Here is a 19835-nt window from a genome sequence, read left to right as displayed (position 1 = left end):
CCCTTCTGGAAGGCTTCAGTGGAATCTCAACCTTGTAGTCTCACATGAGCAGGTGTTTCCCAGCACTCGCAGTGGGTTATCCTTTCCAAACAAATGCTTTATTCAAAGCTATGGGTGCCATTACATTTTGTTTCACAGTTCTTAATCTACTTTGAAACATCTTCTTACAAAACTGGAGAGATGAGATGTACAAGTGAAAAGCCTTTAGCCGATGTTGAAAACGGTGGGGAAGCACAGCTTGTGCTGTATCTAGAAAAGAGAAAGTGACCAAAGAAAGCAGGGCTGGTCTCATGTGTGCCTATGTCTGTGTAGAGTCTTTAATTTTGATGGAAATGTCTGGCTGGCTTTCACACGGTGGTGTTTCATTAGTATTTCACTGTTGCGTCAATGTGCCTGCTATTTGTTTCGTTTTGCTCATTGGTTGCACTTTTCGTACTCTGCTTTTTCAGTAACTTGCACTTTGCACAAGGAAATGCTCAACAGCTTACCCCAATGAAACATCATTGGTCAGAAACGGCATTAAATGGGAGCAGAGGACCACAGGGACCTGTGGCTGGAATGGCAGAGAAGGTGAGGGAGCTCATTATCCTCCATTTATCACCATATGCTCTCTTTCTCTGAAACATGACGTGTAAGTTAGGCCTTCTAATTAGAAAAAGTAATTAAAAAGTTGAAGCAGGGAGGCACCCATGTCCTTGGTTTTCTCCCATACTCTGAGCTGTCAGTGAATAGGGAACAAAAATTGGCTCAGAGCATTAAACACCTTTCAGATGGAGAAATTGCTGGTGAGAGGGAAATGTGTGTGCCTTGCCATGCTGCCTCCAGACCCTGGCTCAAAATGGGGCTGGACTGTGTCATACATAGGGTACAGGTGTGCACATGCAGCCATGAGGGAGGAGGAGTACGAGGAGGAAGCAGAGGAAGAAACCCTCTTCCCTCTTATCCCCCTCTTACCTTCTATGCAGAAGAGGCAATGCTGTGAGCAAGAGAGAGGCACCAGAACTACGTGTGGGAAGGAGAGACAGAGGAAGCAGGGGATCACTGAAAAAGCCCAGTGGGTGTCCCACTGCCAATTCAGTGCCCTGTCCCCTGCAAAGCTGCCCCTCATCCTGTGCCACCCACACATCCAACCCCCCATGAGGTGCTGTGGTCAAAGGTGCCCACCGGCTGTGAAGCCATTAGTGCAGGTTTCAAAGAAGTTCAAAACCAAAACACAGTGATGAAGTGGGAGTTTCTGTGCCAAGTGCCAAGCAAACCTGAAAGGTTAGTTTACTCTTTAATGAAATTCCTACTTCAAAGTCTCCCTTTCTTTTCCACCAGGGACTAGTGCTTTCTTTAAGCAATGTTTAGAGGACACCAGTCTGCAAGGGTAATCATCCTCGCCTCTGGCAGGAACGGCTCGTGCACTAGCATTTCTAAAAAGGATCTCTTTGTGAATAATTGAATTTGTCTCTGGAGTTGAAGATTTCTTTTTCTGTGGGACTGACTGTAGCTGTGCTTCCTCCTTAGGTACAGCTTACTGTAATTGAGGCAGAAGAAATGTATTGCAGTGGAGGGTTTTGTGAGCATGACACATAATAGGGTGATTGCCATGGAAAGAGTCATTTGTAGTGTTTAAAATACCTCCTCCAGTGGTGAACAGATCTGCAGAAAATAATTAAAGGATCCCCCTCTGCCGTCCCCACCAGAGTGGAAAAAAAATTAATGCTGCATGAGATGTGCCTGTGCAGTGGGCATAGCCCCTCGCTGCAGTGCACCGTCAGGAACCCATCCTGGAGGATATTCAGAGTCCATCTGTTCCTGACACCCCCTGGGACACTGGGGACTATCAACCAGGTCAAATGCTTGTCCAGCCTAAAAGAAAACACTGTGATTCACACATCCACTGACAAGGTGTGTCACTTGCTTGGGCACAGCTTCTTTTCCTCTGAAACCTCCCAGCCTTGCAGCGATTTCTGGGTGTCTCTGGAATGGCAGGAAAAGCCTGCACATCCCAGCTCTAGGCAATCGTTCCTGTAGCTTCTCCATCAAGGAAAAGCCAAATACAGATGTATCCTCTCTCCAGCTACCAGTGAGGTCCACTGTCCCTGGACATGTTTCAGTACCTCCTCTCGTCCTCGCCATCCGTAACCTGATGTGTTACATCCAACCACGGCATTTGCAAAGCTGCCTGTAAGTAATTTTCCAGGAAAGGGATAGTGGGAGAAGAAACTCTCGTAATAATTTGTATTGCTGTGAGCAGGACCTCAAGTCTGGCTCCAGGGAAGAGATGTCTCCCTGCCAGTAGGCTGAGATAAGTGGTGTGTCTCAGAATGGGTTTTGATGTCATTTGCAGAGGCAGGACTGTGCTACTCACGCACATGAATGTTGGCAGCAGGGTGAGTGCCTATTTCAAGACCTGGGCTTAAGGCAGGAATTGCGGCAAAACACAGCTCTGAACTGAACAAAACTCCATCGTGCTGGGAGGTTTCTTTCTTGTCTGTCTTTAATCACCAAGCACAGCAACAGAGCTGGGTGGCTGCATTCAGCCAACACAATGAAACATAGCAGCAGTATGTTTTTAGGATGTTATTTTAGGGGGGGAAACAAATTCTAATGGCAAGATACAGTGATCTAGTAACTCAAACAAGCTGCTCAGGGATTTCTGTGTCTCTTGAATGTGCCACACAGCACTTGGGCTGTCTTGTCAATTTGTGATGCGTGTTTCAGATCAATAAAAAAGATCATTTAAGACAAAATACATTCTCTCATGGTACAAACCTTACATGACCTGATCAGCAGGAGAAGCTAAGGTAACTGCAATCATAAATGAAAATCCAAATTTTAGATTGAAGTCAGATTTTCTTGGACTCTAGTATCTGCAGGTAATCTCTGGGTTCTTTGTGGTCTTTGGTCTGAACTGGAAACCAGAACATATCTCTTTAGTATTTTTGCTCCCTTCTGTGCTTGTCAGTTACAATGGCTTCAATATTCTGTTTATCCTCAGCTTCAGGACTTCTTGATCCTCTGAGACAGATCTCTGTCAGGTTTCTGAATGACAAACAGAGATTTCATCCCCAGGGACAATTCCTTTAGCAGTAACCTTGGCATCCAGTGCATTTCCTGCAAGTGCTCTTAGTGCATTTCCTCAGGTAGAAGAGCAATGGAAACAAAGAAAGAACTGTGCAACAGCGTTTATTCTCCAAGACATGTGGAGCCCTGACATAGCCTGGCCAGCACTATTAGCTCCCGCTGGAGCCTGTTTAAGTGTGACACCAAAAGGTTGCATATGCATAAATTAGGGAAGTGGTATAGATGTTGTTTACACCTGGCAGGTTGCAAAATAGGAAAATGACCAGAGAGTCTTTCTTTTTCACCTTTTACTTTGTACCTTGCATGCTAGAGGTGTGGGGAGCTCCATGGTTAGCAAAATTTGGAAGTCAGGAAAAGACATGTCAGGACTCGGATCAGTCAAGGACTCCCTCCTGAGGGAGGGCACTGCTGGCAGAGAGAGGTGCCTGTTTAAGGGACTGTGACACTTGCCTTCTCTTCCCTGAGGAATGGGCTGTAATAGGCTCTGTCCCAAAGTCCACATGGTGGGTTGTCCTTGGGCCCCCGAGGATGGAGCTATCAGGGGCAACAAGCCTCTTGCCCATCCATACTGCCAAACATCCACATCATGAAGAGCCAGCAAATAACATATCCACGCTGTGCATGTGAGGTGTCCTGCCCTGCTCTTTTTGGCTTGGGGGAAAGAAGCGTGATAAGCAAGAACTCAAACCTGTTTCTTTCTGAAAAGCTGCCAATTTGCATGACTTGCCTGCAATGAGATGCTTTGCTGGCAGGTGTGTGCCTAGCTCACGGAAATGCAGTGTGCTTCCAGGACAGCTCAGAAGGATATACAGGTGACCTGCAATAGAGACAGGTGACAGGACTGCCAGGAACCATGCTCCTCCACCTGAGGGTGCTGCCATAACCAAAACTGACAGCTGAAGGACAGTACAGGGATTAACTACACCAAGGGACATTGTCACATGTGATGCTGTAATTCATCAAACTGCAGAAAATAATTCATGTTCTCCTTCTTAGGAAGAAAAGGAGGAAAAAGAAGTGAATGAAGAAACTCTCATCTCATCTGTTTTAATTTCTGGAGATTGTTTTTTGATATTTTGCTGTGTTTTTTAAAGATTCTGAGTGTAGAGGGTCTAGAAATAGTATATGTGAGATACTTTGAACTAATACATGAAGGAAATGAAGGAAGAAAGAAAGTCAGCTTTTTTTTGTGTGTGCAGTCTACCATATAGTACCCAGAAAATACAGAATAATCAAGGTTGGAAGAGACCTTTGAGAGCAAGTCCCACAGCTAATGTGGCACCACCATAATCACTCCCAAACCATATCCCCAAAAATTACATAGTCAAACTTAGGTACCTGGCATGTTTTTGGGAGTGTGTAAACCAGTAAACTGCTTCTTCTAAATTAACCTGAAAAGGCAAAGGAAAAAAAATTGGTTTTCAACGTGGACTTAAAATGTAAGTAATGTTTTCATCTTAAAGGTTTCACAAGCTGTACTTATTTTATCACTCCAGCAGGAAACTGAGGCTTTCAGTTTAATGAAGCATTTCTTTGAAGTCATGCTAAGCGACTCTGCTGCACATCTGCCTGCCTGCACGGGGCAGGCCACTTCAACTTCCTTTTCTGAGGGAGCACCAACAGAGATACTTATTCACCAGAACTTCATCAAGTGAAGATGAAAGCAAGGTGGCTCTTCTCTCTGTTTTGTTTGCTCTCAGTGCCCAGTGTCACAGGTAAGAGCTCCAGGAGGACACCTTGACTCAGTTTATGATGGAGGGTGGTGAGGGGCAGTTTGGCATTAGTGGGTCTCACAAGGGAGAGTTGTAGCTACTGGCAATGATTTTCTATTTCCTGACAACTTTCAAATAACAATAATGTGCAGCTAGTAAGGAGTAAATGGCTTATGCTGACTAGCAGATTGCTTAATTCAATGTGCCTAACCTGTCAGAATAATCACAGGGATGAGCTCATTTGAAGTTAGGGCACGGTGTGCTCCTCTCAAATGGGCCAAAAGGAAAACTGCTTTCAATGGAAAAATTAAAAATACCTTTCTGTCTCTGTGTTACATACCTGTGTATGCAGAGAGAGGAAGAATTGAAACACTTCAAGTCAAGGGTAAATTGTACAGCTGCAACCCCTTAAACAGATTCTTCCCTTCCTCTTCTCCACCTAGTCCCATGTGCTGTGTTAAAGGCTTGAGAGACAAGTTTGTCATTCAAGTAAAACACTCAGAAAAGTTGGCTAAGGAGGGCTGCGTCTTTGTCGGAGAGAGTTTAAACCAAAAGCAATCTGAGGAAAACCAAGAAAAAGTATGATGTTCACAAACCCCCACCCCTTCAAAATTCTGACCATGATAAATGCAGGAATATTTATTACCAGCTAGGAAGAACAATTTTGTAGGATACAAAATTTTCCACTAAGAAGGGAAAAACTGCATGTATTTGACTAGCATGGTAAGATGCATCTCAAAATCTGGCATAGGCTGCTCTTTTTTTCCATATAACTGAGGCAAACTGGTCCTAAAAATAAAGGAAAAATAATTTATACGTGTATTCATAGAAAATAGAAAATGTCAAATGCAAAGAAAGGAATAGAAGCCTCAAAACATGCACACATAAGAAAGCAATAGTAATTAGAGAAAAATAGGAATTGGGGTTTTTTTCCCCCGAGGATGAAATCCTCACTGAAGTCACTCAAAGGTGAAAGTGGAGGCCTTTATGCCCTTTGTGGAGATCAGACACCTAAAGGTCTGGAAGTTACTCTAAGAAATTTCAATTGGAGCACAAGTATGCACTAATGGACACTGATTTTGAAAAATAAAGTTGACATAAAATGAGATTACTTATATTGGGATGTTAGCAAAAAGTTAAGAACACTTTTGCACAAGAAGTTTTCAGTTAAAATAATCTAATGTGCTAGGCTACTAAGAAACAAATGCAAATTAGGATGTTGCTTCTACAAATATAACTTTGGCAACTTAATAGAAATTACTCAAGTGATTCTTCATAGGCATTCTTTATATGAATCTTAGACCTAAGGCAACATCAGCATGAATATGAGCAAAAAAATGTTGTGTGCCTTTTGCCTGATAGTCTGATTGCAAGATTACTAATTGCTTTTTCCTTAACTTTTACTGATGCAAAACTTGTGGTGAAATCAGAGAGCATTTCCTATAATAAGCTCCTTGGACTAACAAAAATAGTTTTAGTAATTTTTACCTCAGCACAAGGCTGTGAGACTTGTCATTCAGGCTTATTTTTATTTACCCTCTTACATCACCACATCTCTTAGAATAAAAGACGAGCAGAACACATGCAGCAATGAAACAGCAGAGATTAATGTTGGCCATGGCCATTCAGTAGCTTTGTTCTCCACACATCTAGTCTCCAAGTGTCCATGTCACCCTTCAGTGGACAGGTACCAAATCGGAGCCAGCTCTGTGGGGATGTATCACTCTGCCCTTGTGCCTTTTCCCTGTCAAGCCAGAGCTGAGGGTGAACAGAGTCCCTGCCTGGCTCCTTCCTGGCTGAGCTGGCAGAGTGTGGGGCACACTGCAGCACAACTGAGGTTGTCTGACCCTGGCTCAGGTGCCCCAGAGCCCTGTACCACACAGCAAAGCAAAGGATTGGTACCTGGCTTTTTCAAGTAAAAAAGGTGAGTGGTGGGCACTTGCAGCTGGCAGGACTGCAGGGCAAATTCCCAAAGAAAATATACAGTGATGTTATGATGCACAGGGAGGATAAAATGCAATGTAAATGGGGGGCAACAAGTCTGTACCTAAGGACAACTTCACAACTCATTTTATTCTGTGGACTCGCATGTCCTTTTGGAAAAGGGACTTTTTGTGTATGGCTCGATGGGAGTGATTGATTACTTGTCTCACTGCAACAACCCCCTCCATAAATTCTTCATCTCCTTGAGTTTGTCAGTGCCCTGCATTCAGGGGTTTAGGGACTGCAAGACTCTTACTCATAGGAGGGAGAAAGGGCTATAAATCAATTTTACTACAACAGCAGCTAAACCAAGTAGTACAGGCTCCTGCTGAAAGCCCCTTCATTTCATCGATCCATTACTCCTTTATATGGCACACTAAGGACTGCCACCTGCTTTATGAAATTAATTGAGGAAGAAACCACACACACCAGAGCAGCTCACTCTGACACTGTGACAGACACTCCTTTAGGACATGCAGGAGATGTTTAATAACATGGAGAATGGCTTTCTCTGCCAAAGCCACAAAGGCAATGGGCAGGGGGACAGTGCAGGGAATTGGCCAGCGGGGATATCTCATTTGTTCTTGCAAGAAGAACTGGGGAATAACTGGGCCCAGCTTCTGTTTTATTTATTTTACCTGAAAGATTTTCATTTGCGCAGAGGCCCTCAGAGCTCTCATTTCTCTCCCACAAGCATGACAGGACCTTCCTGGCCTCTTCCAGACACACATGCATTTGCTCTCCCAGTTGTCTCTCTGAAGTCTGTACTGGTAGAGATTTGCTGTAAAGCTCCTTGCTGGGAAGCCTGTGGTTACAGTTGTAAGGTCTTCATAGTTGTCTGTGGCTAGGGCACCAGGTCATGACAAAGATGTCTTAGGTAAAGCTTTGTTTAAACACTTGCACTGAAAATGATCCTGTTTGTTTTTAAGGCCAGACTGCAGATGTCATTACCCAGACAGAAGTGGTCCATGCTCTGCCAGGTGCTGATGTGACCCTGGTGTGCATGCTCCCAAAACCACACACCACCGAGGTAATACAGACGCAGTGGTCCAAGACTAATGGCAGCCTGTCTACCAAAATAGCTGTATATCACCCCGATTATGGCACCCATTACTTCAAGTTTTCTGTGGCTCCTTACAACTTTTCGGTGTCCTTCAGCACGAGGAGGTGCTGCCGTGGGGATGACAGAGAGTCCTTGTGTTCCACCAATCCAAATACCACCTCTGACTGCAGTTGGTGGGATCTGCATCTGAAAAATGTTACCATGTCCCTTAGTGGGCAGTACGAATGCACTTTTGCTACTTACCCATATGGGACAAAGGCTGCAAAAATTCAACTTATTGTCAAGGCAGCAGGTAAGTGATTGCAAATGAAATTTTGCTGTTTCCTAACCATGTGGGGGAAAATATCAGGATAGATGAACATTTCTTGGTTGGTGATGGTGACTTGTTTGGGATTTACATTTGTGCCACTGAATGTTGCTTGTACAGTTTCCTATTTACCAGGCACTCTTTAGCTGTTTTGTCTAGCTTCTGATTAGGAAACCTTATTTGTTTGGTGGAATACAAAGTTAGATAGTAAAGTAAAGTGAAAAAAAGGTGGTGAGGCAGGCAGTTTCTGCATTTTCATTTTGGAGAAACATTGTGGAGGAGACTGGATGAGCAGCTCAGGATATGGTGGGACTAAGGATGTTGGATCTTCAAACCATGTTGTGCTACTGCTGTGGGCGTGCAGCACTGGGCACCAGAAAGAGAAAGCATCCTTGTCTGATTGAGGCTGAGGGCTGGCATCTGCAGGGCATGCTAGGTGTTAGCTCCATGGATGGATGTGTGTCCCCACCACCAAAAACACACTGGAGCAAAGTGGGGAATTGCTTAGGAGAATCACAGGAATGGAGATTCGGCTGCTTCTGTCAGCCAAAAGGAAGCTGGAAAGCAGCATGACTGCTCTTGGTAAGTAAGCCTCGGGGGAGAGTGTGAACACTAGGGAGGATATTTAAATTATCCTGGTAAAGGAACAAATTATTTAAATCAGATGAGAATGGATTTGACTGCAAATTAAACAACAGTGGCAATTGTCAGTGCAGCAACTTTGGGAACAGCTATTTAGTGTCAGCAGTGAGGGCAAAAGCCCAAACTGCTATGAAGATGGAACTTGGCAGGGGTGTTGAGCTTGTTGTTGTGCACATGGGGAACTGGATTTAATGGCCCTAGAAACCTCTTTCTGACCCAGGTTTCTGTTAACAACCCAAGAAGGATTGAAGTAAATACAACAAACCTGGCACCGTTTCAGTTCAGAGGAGCTGCAAGGCCAACGTCCTCACTCTGCTTGTGCCCAGGGCTGTCGACGCAACAGACATTCAAGAGTTAGGAGCAGGGTGGGTGCAGGTTAATTTCGGGGTATTTTAGTCTGCTCCCACTGCCCTTTTACCTGCATCATGAGGCCAGACTGGTAGTCCCCACGCTGGACCATGTTGCTCCTGTAGCACGAGGAGGTCCTGTGCAAGACTCATACTCCGGGATGTTTAACACTGATGGCCCCTGCGTGGCAGTAGCTCCAAGCATTTTGGTGCTGTTATCCTGGAGGCACATCTTGGGCAACCCTGTGGCACCCTCCTGCCCCGATGAACTTGCAGAGGCAAAGTGAGAGCTGGCACCTCTGCCCAACCCACAGAGGACACAGTGCACACTGGATAATTGTGCCAAAGATGAAGCTGCCGCTCTACCTGCTGTATGGGGTGTGTTGTAGTAGGCTACACTTTTGGAATTTTCCTGTGCTTCACAGGGCAGAGGGATCAAGGGGAGTGCAGTGAGGTTCAAACCGTGCTGGTAACCCTGTGAAACCCTCCCACGCTTCTGTTCTTCATGAAAAGTTTCTCTCTCCATACCTTAGTACAGTTACTCTGCCAATCAGGCATTGCTTTTCTCTTGCCCTTGGTATGGACAGGTTCAATGCTGTTATTGCTGTCTACAGTGTGGGCAGCTCTTGTTCATATCAGCATCATTGCGGCTTTTTTCAGTAACTACATGATGTAGCAAGCTGTGCTACTGATGACTGCTTGCTAGAGAGAACTAAAAAATTGAGTTTGCTACCTTTTGCAGGTTTGTATTTTAAGGTAACCAGATTTGCAATGAACCACTCCCACTCAAAAGAAAGCAAAAAAACTTAATCCAGCCTATGAGTGGGATGGATAAAGGTGATAGTCTATGATGAAGTACAGTTTTCATTACCTCCAAGTGAAGTGAATCCAGATGCACTCAACTTGTCAAAAGCCCACAGAGCAGCAGGCCTTCATAGGACAGACAGACAGACACAGAGGACTTTAGCCAACAGGCTGTTAATGAAGATGCGAGCCAGAGATGGGAGGGGGAAGCAAGAATCTGGGACATGTGACTGTGAGAGTAGACAGAAGCTGTTTCCAGACTGAACTCCTGGGGTGACTACTCATTTCCATACTTGTTGTATTCTGTACAGCACTTTTGCATGGTGGTTTGTCCCAGCAAAATCTTCTGTACAGTTTTGTTCCTGGAGAAACTGGAGATTTGCTTGCTTTGTTCTTTCATTATCCTCTCTGCACTGTCCAGCCCTGGGCTTCTTCACTCTGTGTCCTGCTGTGAGAACTGGCTCCTCAGGTTCTTTACTCAGATGGATGCGGGGGGAAGCTGCTCCTGCTGCTGGCTCTCCCGGGCACAGCTCTGGGCACTGCCTTTCTTCACATCTCCACGGCATACGCTGCGTGCTGGCACCATTGCTCCGTGCTTGGGTGCCAGATGCAAAGGAAGTTAGTCATCAGAAAGTCCCCACTGACAAATACCATGACAGTCTGGGACAGCTGGATATTCTCACTCCCCTCAAGATAAGAAATGAATGAAATACATATCTGTTCTATCTCCACATGCAAGCCAGATCTACCAGGGGACAGAGCTGAGGAGTTTCACTGCAGTGTGTGCTGGTGCCTTGCCTCCAGGGAAGAGAGAAGGCAGGTTTTAGGGCAGGGAGGATGGCAGGATGCACCACACCCCCACCTGCTCCGTGGCCAAGGGTCAGAGAGGTCAGTGCTGATCATGGCACTCACAGCACCTCCCACCCATCACCACTGCTCTTCCTGCTTAAATGCAGACATGCACACTCACAGACCCAACATCCGGACCACAGCAGCGCCCTGTTCACTGCATCACTCTGCCCAGCCTCCACAGCTGGATGGAAACCTGGATTGAGAATGGGTAGGGTAGGAGATGGTGAAATGGATTTTGAAATGGATGAGAAAGGAAAGAGTGAAAAGTTTTGTGGTAGTGGGCAGGTTGAAGAATAACAAAAGGAACACTTACACTGAAAAGGAGGGTTAATCTTAACCTGACTGACATGCTGAATAGCTTGCTTAGTGAAAAGAAGGTCTGCAGATATCTCCAGAGAAAAGGAAATAGAGGTGCACAAAACTGATATGAAGGTTTATTGCCTCAGAAAAAAAAACAACTGTAAGATAAAAATTGAAGCTTCAAATTATTCTCAGCCCCGAAAGGAGATATCGTGATCCTGCAGTGAAGAAAAGCTTTTTAAAGAATTGCCAAAAAATTCAGGTAATGCTGTGAATTGAGTCATGAAACTGCAACTAGAATCAGATGCAGGGCTTTCACTCAAAAAATGTGTCTATGGGTAATGGTTGAAAATTACAGTTCCCTTCTAAACAGAAAAGTGCCTGTTCCTTGAACAGAAGACTAGTCAGCAATGGTTTTCAAATCATGTTTCTGATTTTCCTGCTTGGGTTTTTTTGTTGTTGTTGTTGTTGTTGTTGTTGTTGTTCCAATGATAAAAGAGGAGAGGCACTACCTGAAGAAAGTGTGGTTAAACGAGACTTTAGAAATTCCATGCCTTGAGGACGTGACCTCAGAAAATTTGTCCACTTATCCTTTGAAATGGCTAGTGGTAAGTATTTCTCATCTCAGTTATAAAGTTCAGAAAGAACTACAGGGTATTTTTGCAGATTGAAATGAAAATGTTCTACATTACTGTGTCCTGTAGAATCTGCTAAAAAACTTATCAATCATGTTGTACTGTGATAATAAAGGGAAAAAGTATAAACATAGGGTTGCAACATACACACTACAAAATAATAGCTGTTAAAGAAATAAAGAGGAAAAATTCCATCTTAATTGCTTTGAATTTTTTAGGAGCACATACAGAGCAGGTCTAGGGAAAGTGGCTAATGTAAAAAAACTAAAATATTTCTTATGTTGGATTTCCAGTGAGTTTTTCTGTAGTGAAGCTTTAGTATCTGAAAAATACATGGTTACTGTGTAGGATAGTAAGACATCAGGCTGCTTTGAGATAGAAAAGGAAGGTACTGACTAATGTTTTTGGTTTTGTTAACCTCTGTGTCACAGATGCCACCGAAGACATGCAAACCCAGTTATCAAGCTAACCAATGAAAAACTATTTTTAAGCAATTTTCTGTGAGATATGAAGCTCACTATATTTTTGTACTTTATCTTGCTTTCTGGATAAATATTTATATGCATGTTTTAATGTAACCTTTTAGCATTCATTTTGGTGTGTAAAGATAAGTATCAGTGAGCAGTGTCCTTGAGCTTTGCTTGTTCATTTATATATGCTGTCACAGAGGAGCTGTAGCTGTTAAGGGTTTCCTTAAAGGCGACTTTCAAATATTTTAGGTTTTTTAACCTTTTGTTCTTGTTCATTATCTATTTAGATCTGCCTTATGCAGGTCGTTCTTAATATTAAAATTTTAAATCTTTTTGTAGGGAGCACCCTTATCCTTACTACTTCAATTTTGCTGGTTCAGTCTACACAGTAGCAGAGGAAAGGGAAAAAACCCCAAAGGTCAGCGCAATGATATATGTGGGTTGCCATGCATCATACAGAGTAGAGCTTGCAAATATGTACTGAGGCACAGATGTCCAGGACATGCTGGCTGCACTTACAGCTAAGGGTGGCTGCCACACAGACAATAAGGGGAGATAAATTTTAGTAATTATTATCAGGTTTTTCTACTTAAAATTCTAAAAGAGCAAAGTTTTCCTTGAAATTTCAATCATATTTAATATGTATGGGATGTTCAGCATAACTTAGAGATTGGTGCAGTGAGAAAGCACCTCTGTTGCTCTCTCTGCGGGCTACAGAGATCAGGATTCACCAGACATAGCTCATTATTCCATATTTTATTGTCAAGATGATGACTGCTCTTGGTATTGAAGTTCTGAGAGAGAATATATTGGGGAAAAAAGCCCAGATGTTGCAAATGTCCACTTACTGCTACACAATGTGCAAAGGAAGATTTTCATAGTGGGAATAGAGCTGGTTTACAAAAATTTCTCTGTGTGTGTGTCTGGGCTTCACAATTTTGTGGATTTTTCTGTACACAGGGTGAAAATGGCAGGAAAGAGGAACTTGTGACCAAGGAGCCCTCCTGTCCTGCTGTGTACAGGAACAGCAGCATGCTGTACAGGCACAGAGTCCTCCTGGGTTTCAACAATGCCCTAAAGATTTCCTCCCCCAAAATCACTGATGATGGCAGAGTCTTTTCCTGCCATGTGCTGTACCACCCGGAGAGAGTCCAGAAGAGCAGCACCACTGTGAGAGTATTTGGTAAGGGGCTTACGCCAACTGCCTGCTGCCTTGCACTTGGAAAGCTGAGACTCCTGTCTGGTTCTGAAGCCAATAACCTTTGACAGATACTGGGGGGCTTTTTAATATAAATATATTTACCTTGTCATTTTTTCAGCTGCAATAAGGTAAAATGTTAGTAAATAACTCTGTAGTTCTTAGAAGAATGTGAGTCCATTCCTTCAATTTCTGGCATGAAAAAATAGTAGATTCATTGCACATATATCAACCTCACTGCCATGCACATGGCCAGTATATTACCCTGATGTGGAGGCTTATGTTGGGATTTTGTGGGTTATGGGGAAGCACACTGGTCATCAAGATCTCCGTGTCCCAATGGCTATGCTGTCTGTGGTTAGGAAATTATGGCCAAAATTTAGTAAGCAGTTTGAGACTACCGTTGTAGCAAAGTCACATCCTCAAAAGGCAGGTGACATTCAACCGCTGCCAGAGACTCTGGCGCTGAAAATGAGGGTCCTGGTGGGGGTCTCAAACTGGTCGGGAGTGGCAGGGCCTGTGTACTTCAAACATGTAGGTTGGCATTTAATTCTGTAAGCCTTCCCCATCTTTAGTTACTTGCCTTGTTCCCTTTCAAGTGGCTTAGGAACTGCTCTACAATCACTAAGGTACAACTGAATCAGAAAATTGCTGCCCACTTGAAAACCAGGCTTTATTTTGTCTTTATAGGTCAGTTGGTCTGGAAAACATATTTCCAAAGCTCCTAAAGTAAATTTTAAACAGTGGGCCTGTCAACAGTCCCTTGACTGTAGCTAATTGTCCAAGGAAGCCCACAGCTTGAGGATGGCACAGATATTCAAGGCTAATGCTCTGAATTCAAAGAAAGGTTCAATAGAGAACAGCAAAAAAAAAGGAAAATATGTCTGGAGGCTCTTGGTCACTGATGTAAAAGAAATAAAAATAGAAGCTAATGATCTGAAATCTCCTCTTGTGTTTGCATGATTCAGACACTTTTTAAAATCAACATTTCTCAAATAGCAACAGTGTTACCTGGGTAATCATTCAAGGATACTAATATACTTGAACTCTCCTCCATCACTGCTGGTACGCTTGCCTAGATTTGTGTGTCTCAGCCTAAGAGGTTGCTTTATTTCGCTTTTTCTCTGAATTATGGTGAGATGTGTGCTTAGCTGTGCATGAACCCACTTCAGAATATCAGTACAGCAGGGTAGAGAGGCAAACTAGAGAAAACAGCTGTGGCCCATGGTGGTGAACAGTCTATTTCTCAGTAAGTGCTGGCTCACTTTGGACCAGGGTGCTGTGCCACCAGCCTCTCTCGCAGGGGTCCTGAGGGCAAAGCTGGGTGCAGGGGCTCCCTGAGAGCCCTGAGGTTTGTGGTGGGTGCTGAGGAAAGTCTCTCAGACCTCAGGCAAGTAGAGTCCACCTCTCAGAGGAAGTGTGCTTTTGTGCTCCTAGCCCTTTCACCTCTGAATTTTGCAGGTAAAATAATTATTTTGCATCCTGTCTCACTCTTTTCTGTTACCATTTGCTGAAGTCATGCCACTTATGACTGCACCATTCCAGCCTTTCTCCATTTACTCTCTTGTGCTGCAGCAGGAGGAGAGACCAAGAGCAGAGGGCTTAGAGCTTCCTCCAAGCCAGCCCACAAACCCATGCAGCGCTGGGAGAGACGCTGCTGAGAATAATCCAGCACTCTCTAGGTGACATGTGGGGACAAAGAGCTTTCAGATGACAGCACTTCTCTTGTTCCTCGTGCTGACCAGAGAATAAAGAAATGAATATTTCTGTTCTGGCAGTTAGATCCAGCCTCAAATGGGTGAGACAGTACCTGAAGATAGTGTGTGTATACAATGTCAACACCACCTTATGGCAGTTTTATCTGTCATCCTGGTCATTAGCAACGACACAGCTAGGGAAAAAATGCCAGTTGAAACCTGGGAAGGTTTTCCCATCTTGGCAAGCCAGAATCTCCCCTGTCACCCAAACACTCATGCAATTGAACCCCACAGGCTGGGTGGCTTGAAAGTAGGGCAGGGAGGGCAGGCAGATATTGCATCACAGAGCTGTAAAGGACAGGAGGAGCAGGAGGAGGAGAGGGCACCTGTGGGAAACTTCTCATGCACAATCCCTCTGACAAATACTTCAGGCAGGGCTAAACACAGCAGAGACAGGCCAAGTCTGAGGGGTGCCAGTAGTGTTCTCTTTCAGTTGTTTGAGGTGGCCTGAGTACGGCTGAGAATTGCACCGGAGAGGATGGAGAAACCATGAAAAAATCTCTCAAGGAAGTTGAGAGTTTTGGCAGGTTGAGTAAAAACAGACATTCAATCAAGATAGCTTTTTTTAAGAGGGTACTTTTGGACTGAAATACTTTAAAATATTTCTCTTCTAGAATAGAGTTCTTTTAGATAAAATTTTCTGTGAAAAGGTATGGCCTTTTCATGTCTAACTTTGCCAAATATTGATTTCTCCTTTTTGAAAGAGTAAAATCTCAGCAGCAGAAACTACTGAACTAAATATTGAATTTCTGCTAGATCCAAAACCTTGGTAAATATCCTAGCAAGACAAATGAATGTCAAACTGTTAACAGGGGCTGAGATGTTAATTGGAAAAGATCTATTAGACCATTCAGAGCTATGTGTGAGACCTGCCTGCCAGAACAGTTACCCAGCAAACACGTCTTCTCAGAAACAGAGGACAGCGCTCAATACGGGTGTGGAAAAGCATACCCATTCTCGCCAAAAAAACAAAAGGAGGAGCACGCACTAGACCAGACATCATTTAGCCTCCCAGCCAACCTCTGCAGCGATTAGAAGATCCAGTTTTCCAGACTTTTCCCTGTATCTGAAAAAGTATGGCTGTCTTCTGCCAGCTCCACTACCATCTGTATAGTTTTGGCAAGGAAGAAACAAGAATGAAATCTTAAGATGCTCATTTTCTGATAGGAAGAATCTATAACCACTGCCCCAGCTCACCCCCCAAAAAAGCAGAAAAACCCAAAACCCAGAAGAGGGGGAAAAAAAAAAAGGAAATTCCACTAAAAAAAGTATCATAAGTCCAGAAAACCATAAGGCCATGATAATTAAATGTAAGTCATGCCCAGGCACAATCCATCAGTAACATCAGGCAGAAAAATGGAAATTAAAGTCAGGAGAGTCCTTGGTGGACTAGTTGTATAAAACAACAGGGAAACCTGAATAGTTCACCTCAGGGGGGAATGTAATTACCTGAGGTGGTCCTGTATCAATTAACAGGGTAAGAAAAAGAGAAAATTATTTTAATGGTAGAGATTAAACTGAGGTTTAGGTTGGAAAGATAAAGAACTGTGGATCTCCTAAGTAATTCAGGGAGGGCACTTGTTTCCAGTCCAGTTTCAGGGCTCAGAAAGGGCCAGATGCACAATTTATCTAAGGCTTTTGAGATTTGCTACATATTAACATAGTTTCAGCAGTCCTTACTTAGCAAGTCAGTCAATATTGCTCCAAACCAGGTATCCCAGTGGCTAATTTTGAAATGCTGGTTTAGAGAGGCTTACAGCATCTGATAGCTTTAATTTACACAGTCAGCTGTGCCCAGAACCAAAATGCTGCAAAAAAAAAGTTTTTTGTTTCATGTGGATGTGGTCATCATCTGCTGCTCTGCTGTGAAGGTGGGCTCTGGGCTTCCTGGCAAGGCAGGAAGCATCTGTGGTGGGACACTGTCACGCATCTGTCCAGGAAACAGCATGTGGGTAGCTGGCACCCTAAATCAATCAACATTTTAGGGGATGATTCACTGGAGCATTGGAACATTCTTTGGAGATACCTTTGGCAAGCACACAGAGGAACCAGCAACTGGGGTGTATTTGATTTCATAGGGCCTGGGAAGGGTGGCTCTGCTGCGACTGCAGGATGGTTTCAGTTTGTTTCCCCGGCAAAGCCACCCAAGCCTAGTTGAGGTAGGCGGTGAAATACATCATGGATCCTGCGGCAATAGCTGCTGGTACAGGCTTGTAAACCACTTCCTCGACCTCAAATTGCAGCTGTGCACGCTTTTATCTTGCTTGATGTGTGGCTGGAGGTAGGATTTACTTTCCACTCTTCTTATGAAACAAGGCTGTTAAGTGTTATTAGAAGCTGTTACTGTGATCTGCAGCATCCATTTCTCTAACATATTTATGTTTGCTTTCCAGCTTACCCTGAGATCTTCATTAGCCTGCAGGAGGGCTCAGCCAGCACCTCGCAGAAGGTGAGCCATTTTGGAGCAAAGAGTGATGCCTGTGACTGCCACCAGCAGGGCCAGGGAACTTGAGCTGAATCACAAGTAGGAGGGACCTCCAAACTGACCGAGCTCATGGGGCAGCAGGCAAGGCAATGAGTTAATGAGGTGCTCATGCCCTTTCCTCTGAGCGACTCCCGCCCCCACAGCAGTGAGCACAAACTGGAGCTAGCTAAGGCCTTCTCTGTTGTGTGGGCCTCTCTTTTAGTTTTGGTAATGGCAAAACCTAAAAGTCTGCTGAATTGCACTGGCCATGCTTGGCATAAAACATATTTATGGGGCATAAAACATATTTATGGCTCATGTGGCTGACTAGCAAGCCTCTCTGTCTACTAGCTATGGTACTTTGCTTCCTGTTCCATCTCTCCAAGTTAAAGCTTTTGATCTGCAAGTATCTCAAATTAAGAAGGTTCTCCTTGGAAACAGAGCTTGTGGACAGGCAGAATCTTGTACTATCCATAACCACCCACCCCACACAATCCATGAGTCAGTTGGTTCTGCAAAATGGTATCATTTTCCTGGTGACCTATTTCTGGGTGTGGTGTTGGACATTGCAGGCTTTTGTCTGCACTGTCCTGTTGAACAGAACAAGCTGCAATCATGGGACTGGACAATAGAAACTCCCCCAAGAGCCTCTGTCTGTTCTTCACCTCCAAATACCAACTCCTTTACTTCTCTTTTCTGCCTTTTCTTGCAGGGCTTAAATCTAGTGAGGATATCAGATTAGTATTTCTTCATAGGAAGAATTTATAAAATATTATGACCTAAAAATGCCTGAAAAATAAGGCAATAATGAAATAGTGGGGAGCAATTACACTACAAGCTCATGTGCTGTTTACCATGGCAGGGAAAGAGTTTCAGCTGGGTAGTTTCAGTCTTTGTACTGAATGATTGATTTCTGCTGACTTCAATACATCAAGCTTGTTTTCAACTAAATGTGGGAACCACTTTCTTTGAAAGAGGGAGCAAGAGGGGTTTCTGCTGCATGAGTAGCACATGCTTTTTTCTTCTGTTGAAAAGAACAAGGCCATTTCTCTTATAACAGTGTTTAGTACTTAGCAGTGTCATAACCTAAACTAAGGTTAAGCTAAATAAACATAATTGGGAATGTCCAGGCAGCATGAGGATGAGACCGCTCACCCTGCTAGTGCCCAACCCTTATCCAGCCTTGATATTAAAGTCCTGCCCATCTACTGTTTGCTGAGAAATTAAATAGAGCACAAACACAGATCTCGGGAACAAATGGCACAGAACCAGGACGACTGCATCTAAAGCATCCAATTCCTTGTGATTTCTGGAAATCTCTTACATATTGTGTCTGCTACAAAGGTATCTAATTTTGTATATTCAACATATCATTGGGCTAGGCAGTCTTTTTCATGGGATTATTTTCTTTATCTGCCTAACGAAGGAAGGATTTACATGGCAATCAGAAAATTTCTCATTTTCCTCACACGCACTATGCCAATTACCAATTCCAGTGTTTTTCCATGTGGGTGTTTGTCACTGGGGACAGGAGAGTGGGGGTCACTCTACATTTCTCCAGCCACAGCACAGGACTGGAGGGGGTTGGAGTCCTGACACCCAGGGCAATGGGTGTGTCCCTGAGCTCTCATTCAAGAGCGTCCACAATCAGAAAAATGAGGGGAGTGGGCAAGAAACACAATAAAGAGGAACAAAGTGCTTTCTTTCAGATCAGGATTGTGAGTAAACAAGCACTGTCTGTACAGGAGTTTGGAAGCTGGCAGCCAGGAGGGAAGTGTCGGAGGCTCACCTAACATACATATATATACATATGTGTGTGTGTGTGTGTGTGTCTGTATGTATATATATATAGAGAGATGTACAGATGTATAGATGTAACCTAACAACTGCCTTTTGCTGTCCTGCAGCCTAACGTGAGCTGTGTTGTGAGGAAGGCATTTCCCAAGCCGAGCCTCCTGTGGTACATGGATAGAGTGGGCCTGATGGAGCAGCCTGGAGGTAAAGCAACCTGTCCACAAGAAAACAGCACAGCTGCAGGAGTGGATCCCAGGGAAAGTCATGGCTGTTACCCACTCCTGCCACAGGGAACCTGTAGGGGTCTATCTGGCTGAAGGGGGGAGCGCCAGGCCTCCTCAAAGGAAACAGCTGGCATATGGCTGTGACCAGAGCCCCCTGCAATTGCCAGGGATGGGAACTATGGTTTGGCATGACCACACCATTCTTGCCAAA

General features: G+C 44.1%; 1 protein-coding gene across 6 annotated transcripts in view; it reads left to right on the top strand.

Moving 5' to 3' along the window:
- Nucleotides 1-458: 458 nt before the first annotated feature.
- The window catches only part of CD96 (CD96 molecule), a 31589-nt gene continuing 12212 nt past the window's right edge, over nucleotides 459-19835 (top strand). For 2 of the 6 annotated variants that reach the window (XM_048295481.1, XM_048295479.1), the window contains exons 1-7: nucleotides 1977-2172; nucleotides 4569-4787; nucleotides 7697-8122; nucleotides 11581-11690; nucleotides 13148-13370; nucleotides 17536-17591; nucleotides 19514-19604. In XM_048295481.1, the coding sequence (XP_048151438.1) occupies nucleotides 4730-4787; nucleotides 7697-8122; nucleotides 11581-11690; nucleotides 13148-13370; nucleotides 17536-17591; nucleotides 19514-19604 (964 nt within the window). In that variant the 5' untranslated portion in view covers nucleotides 1977-2172; nucleotides 4569-4729. Of the gene's footprint in view, nucleotides 571-1976; nucleotides 2173-4568; nucleotides 4788-7696; nucleotides 8123-11580; nucleotides 11691-13147; nucleotides 13371-17535; nucleotides 17592-19513; nucleotides 19605-19835 lie in introns of those variants that run through there. The other 4 variants (XM_048295477.1, XM_048295478.1, XM_048295476.1 and 1 more) reach the window with 4 other exon arrangements.

Source organism: Corvus hawaiiensis, chromosome 2, assembly GCF_020740725.1.
Source record: "Corvus hawaiiensis isolate bCorHaw1 chromosome 2, bCorHaw1.pri.cur, whole genome shotgun sequence".
NCBI classification, from domain to species: domain Eukaryota; kingdom Metazoa; phylum Chordata; class Aves; order Passeriformes; family Corvidae; genus Corvus; species Corvus hawaiiensis.
The sequence above is the reverse complement of the archived record's forward strand: the minus strand, read 5'-3'. Positions and strand labels throughout refer to the sequence as shown.